The sequence below is a fragment of the Lycium ferocissimum genome, chromosome 4, assembly GCF_029784015.1.
Source record: "Lycium ferocissimum isolate CSIRO_LF1 chromosome 4, AGI_CSIRO_Lferr_CH_V1, whole genome shotgun sequence".
NCBI lineage: Eukaryota > Viridiplantae > Streptophyta > Magnoliopsida > Solanales > Solanaceae > Lycium > Lycium ferocissimum.
The window spans coordinates 40,891,176-40,895,030 of record NC_081345.1 but is presented as its reverse complement, the minus strand read 5'-3'; the positions used below and the strand labels follow the sequence as shown (position 1 = coordinate 40,895,030).

At 35.3% G+C, this 3,855-nt stretch overlaps 1 protein-coding gene across 1 annotated transcript; it reads right to left on the bottom strand.

The window, feature by feature from the left end:
• Positions 1-204: 204 nt before the first annotated feature.
• Positions 205-2,840, bottom strand: LOC132052943 (laccase-3-like). The gene is made up of 6 exons (XM_059444691.1): positions 2,659-2,840; positions 2,425-2,576; positions 2,090-2,334; positions 1,796-1,924; positions 704-1,648; positions 205-607 (listed from the first exon to the last, which is right to left on the bottom strand). Exons 1-6 carry the CDS (start codon positions 2,764-2,766, stop codon positions 477-479), a joined length of 1,710 nt encoding a protein of 569 aa, XP_059300674.1. The 5' UTR covers positions 2,767-2,840; the 3' UTR covers positions 205-476.
• Positions 2,841-3,855: the final 1,015 nt, after the last annotated feature.

The window sequence follows — 3,855 nt, the reverse complement described above, 5'->3', positions numbered from 1 at the left end:
TAATTCAGTCAATTTAATTGTTTCAAAGGGAGTTACTTTCGGAAAACGTCTTAGGTAGATGCCGTGTTCTAGCTTTTAGGTTTAGTTATATGTTGTCCCCGTCACCTAGAGAGACTTAATCTCTATTGTGATTCTTTTTTTAAGAACTAACTTCTACAATATATAAGCCAACCATGAAGAAGATCTCTGAGAAAAAGAGAAATGTGATGACAATAAAACTATTCAATACTTTTATTTGATGCTGACAGAAACCAAGAATGTGGTTAGTACATACAATATGAAATCAACCCCTTTCTTGGCTGGCACTTGAACAATAATCATAGACAAAACAATTCAAGACTTTACTTGATAAAACGTAGGCAAACTCCTGATAACTAATAATCGAGAAAAACAATAGATAGACCACACTAACAAATACTCGTCTTTAGGAATAAATCATAACATGGACCACACTCTCTTAATATTCATTCAACATCTTAGCATTGTGGTAGATCTTGTGGAGGTGGCTCCATTGTCTGTTTCTCTCCTATTCCATTTTCGACAATGAACGACATAGCTAGGCCCCAAGACAAATGAGAATCAATGTGGCAATGGACTAACCAAACCCCTGTAAACAAATCACATAAATCAATCAAAATTCTTAAACAGGTACAAAAATTTCAAACTTCATAACAGTTTTTTCTGGTGAAGTCAGGTTCTTTACCTGGATTATCTGCTACGAAACGAATGACTGCCCATCCACCTGCAGGTACATCGATTGTGTTTCTGGAGGGCGGATCGATTAGGTTAAATGTAGCAGTATCCGTCTGAGGATTGAAGTTACCAAAACCTTGTCCGACGACCCAAAAATGGTATCCGTGAAGATGTATAGGGTGGTCCTCAGTAGTGAAAATAGCAGTATCTTGCAACACAATTTGTACAGTAGAACCAAACTTGAGATTGTACAACTTAGTCCCAAATCTTGGTTGCCAGAGTCCTCGCGAAACATTGCCTGTGTAGTCAAATTGAATCGGAGGAACAGGTGGAAAGTCCAATGTATAGATCCCTGGAATCTTTTGGTAATAGGCCTGTAGCAATGAAGTTCTTCTAGGAAGAACAAATGAAACGTTGTTCATGCTAGCAGCAAAACGCGTATTATTAGGCCCTTGACATCTTGGACCAGGGGTGCAATTCACGAAGCCTAATCCAACAGTGAAGAACAAGTTCTCATCAATCTTTTTGGGAACTCTCATATTGTTACCAGGAATGCCCCTCAACCCGTTCGCGAAAGCAGTGGCAGTGGTTGTATCATTGAAGGCTGGAAGTTGGGGCAATAAAGGTCTTGAATTCGCGCCCGAGTTGAGATTTGTGTACTCAAGGATGGCAGTGGTTGTGGTGTTGTCAAATGGCGCATTTCTGGCTGTGGCATAGGCACGAGCCGCCATATAGTAACGACCAGGGGACTGATTAGCAGTGAGAATTACATTAGTTGTTTGGCCAGGTCCAACCATAATGACATTAGTTGTAAAAGGCTTGCTATAAGTAGCATCAACACCAACAACAGTGAGCATGTGGTTGGCTACTGAGAAGAAAAGTTGTTGATTGAGTGCAGCATTGATCACCCTCAGGAGAATTGATTTTCCTGGATTCACTAAGTATTTCACAGTACCTGCAATATTAACATTTTGAATTAATCATGATGAAACGGATAATTTACACTATCAGTGTATATAAATCTTTTTTGTTTTATTTTTTCAATAATAATTAAAAAAATAAAAATAAATTAAAAAAAAGTGGGATAAGTTTTAGTAAGAACCTTGACTAGAGCATTTATAAAGGTCACCAGGTTGGCCATTAATAGTAAATGCATCAGAAACATTAGGAGCTGCTCCAGTGAATTGTGCCTGTCTTTGGACTGCTCTAATGTCTCTGTTCCACCATTCCCCTATACAAAAATAAAAACATAGTCATATTGAATTCAGAGTGAAATTGGCAACCTGGAAAACAAAGTAAATTACCTGCTACAACGGGTTAAAACAGTATAGAAAGTCTTTTTCGCTGTCATTGTATATAAGTTAAATCCAAAATATAAAAGAGAAAGAATCGGTACCAAGAAGAATAGGAATATCTTTCTGGGGCAGTGAAAAAGGAAAATTAGAACCCTGTTTTGGTAAAATAACTAATGCTCCATAAACAGTAGCTCTAAGCCATTGGCTATGAGCATGCCACCACAATGTACCCTCTTGATTTTCAATAGTGAATCTGTATGTGTAAAATCCTCCTGGTCTAATTGGGCACTGTGTTACATACTCAGGCCCATCAGCCCATGGTGTTCGCATTTGACGAACTCCGTGCCTGTATGAAAATTTAGAGCAATTTAAGTGTTATGCGCTGACAGTGTAAAAATATGTTTACACAAAAAGATCGTTTTTGTAAGGTAATTACCAATGGATGGTAACATTGTAACGAGCTCTATTAACGACAGTAACAAATAATGTATCTCCGTTTCGAACTGTCAAGGTTGGTCCTGGAAATTGCCCATTCACTGTGATTATATTCTTGGTTCTGCATAGCCTTGTTTCACTGGTTTCTTGAACCTGTCAAAAATATTATTTCATGCCAATGTTTGAAGTTTTTTGAGAAAATAAGAAGAAAAAAAAAATGTAAGTGGATACTTACAATAAATTCATGGTAGTGAAATTCTGCATTAGCAAAACAAGACAGTAGTGATATTATAACCACGATGAGACAACTTGTAAAAGTCTCCATTTCACTTCTTTTGCGCATTTGTTTTAGTAAAAGCTGGAATGTTGTAATGCTCTGTTTAGAGGACTTACTGAAGTGTTCATGCAGTGATTAGAGAACTTAATGAAGTTGTCTATTTATAATGTTACAAGGAGGAATTATAAGTTTTGTTTACTCTTTAAAAAATTAAAGATTAAGGGAAAATCAGGAATTTGGTGGCAGATCAGTATAACGTCAAACAGGCATTTTGGAAAGTTTTAGGCAAACTTAGTCCAACAATACGGTGGATTTGGTGCAACCACTTGCAATTCGATACTTAATCTAAGTAAAACATATGACTTTGTCGTCTGACAAATCAGTAACTAAATTCTGACTATTCTGTTAATACCGGTTTCCCCTTTCCTTTATCTTTTAAATTTTCAAACATTTTCTCAAGATATCTTCTTTAATTTCTGTTCTCGTGTGAAGATGGTTGTAATTAAGATTTAATAAGAAGAAAATAGTCGATGAAATTGAAATGGATTTGACAAATTTGCCTAATTTTCAGGTTACTAATATCAATTTTAACGGACGATTACATGTAGCTATATTTTAGTTATTTGATAGCGTAAACATTATGTAGAAGTTCAACTCGTTTGAAATTAATAGGACTCGTTTGAAATTAATAGTGGATGAAACTTTATTCAAGACTAGATTAAACCTTTTTTTTTTAGATATATCGAGTTGAATTATTTCATTAGCATGGTAAGACAATTGAAACATGTAATTTAAGTAAGAAGGGACTGTTAGTTGGCCAAACATTGAAGAACATAAACCAATTACAGGAGAGCATATGGCCAAAATTACGAGAATCAGCTTAAGCCAAATGGGCATTTCTTCTGATAGATTATGTCAGCATTCAAATTCATGTTATGTTCTTGAAATGGACGTAGAATTGTCGGTACGGCAGAATTCAATAGTTTTTATTCCAATTTTATATTTATCTTATAAAAATTATTTAATTTGGTATAAATTATTGATTTAGAACTCAATTATTTAAAAGGGTTAAAAAAATCTAGAACTCATAAACTTCATATCTTGAATTTGTATGTGTCCAAGTTTGTTGATTTTCAAGTGATCGCAGCAAAGCAA

Coding starts and splice junctions, on each gene's coding strand:
- LOC132052943 (XM_059444691.1), bottom strand. CDS start 2,766: ATGCGCAAAAGAAGTGAAATGGAGACTTTTACAAGTTGTCTCATCGTG. Junction 2,335..2,424: donor TACAATGTTACCATCCATTG/GTAATTACCTTA, acceptor ATTTTCATACAG/GCACGGAGTTCGTCAAATGC. Junction 1,925..2,089: donor AGATATTCCTATTCTTCTTG/GTACCGATTCTT, acceptor ATTTTTGTATAG/GGGAATGGTGGAACAGAGAC.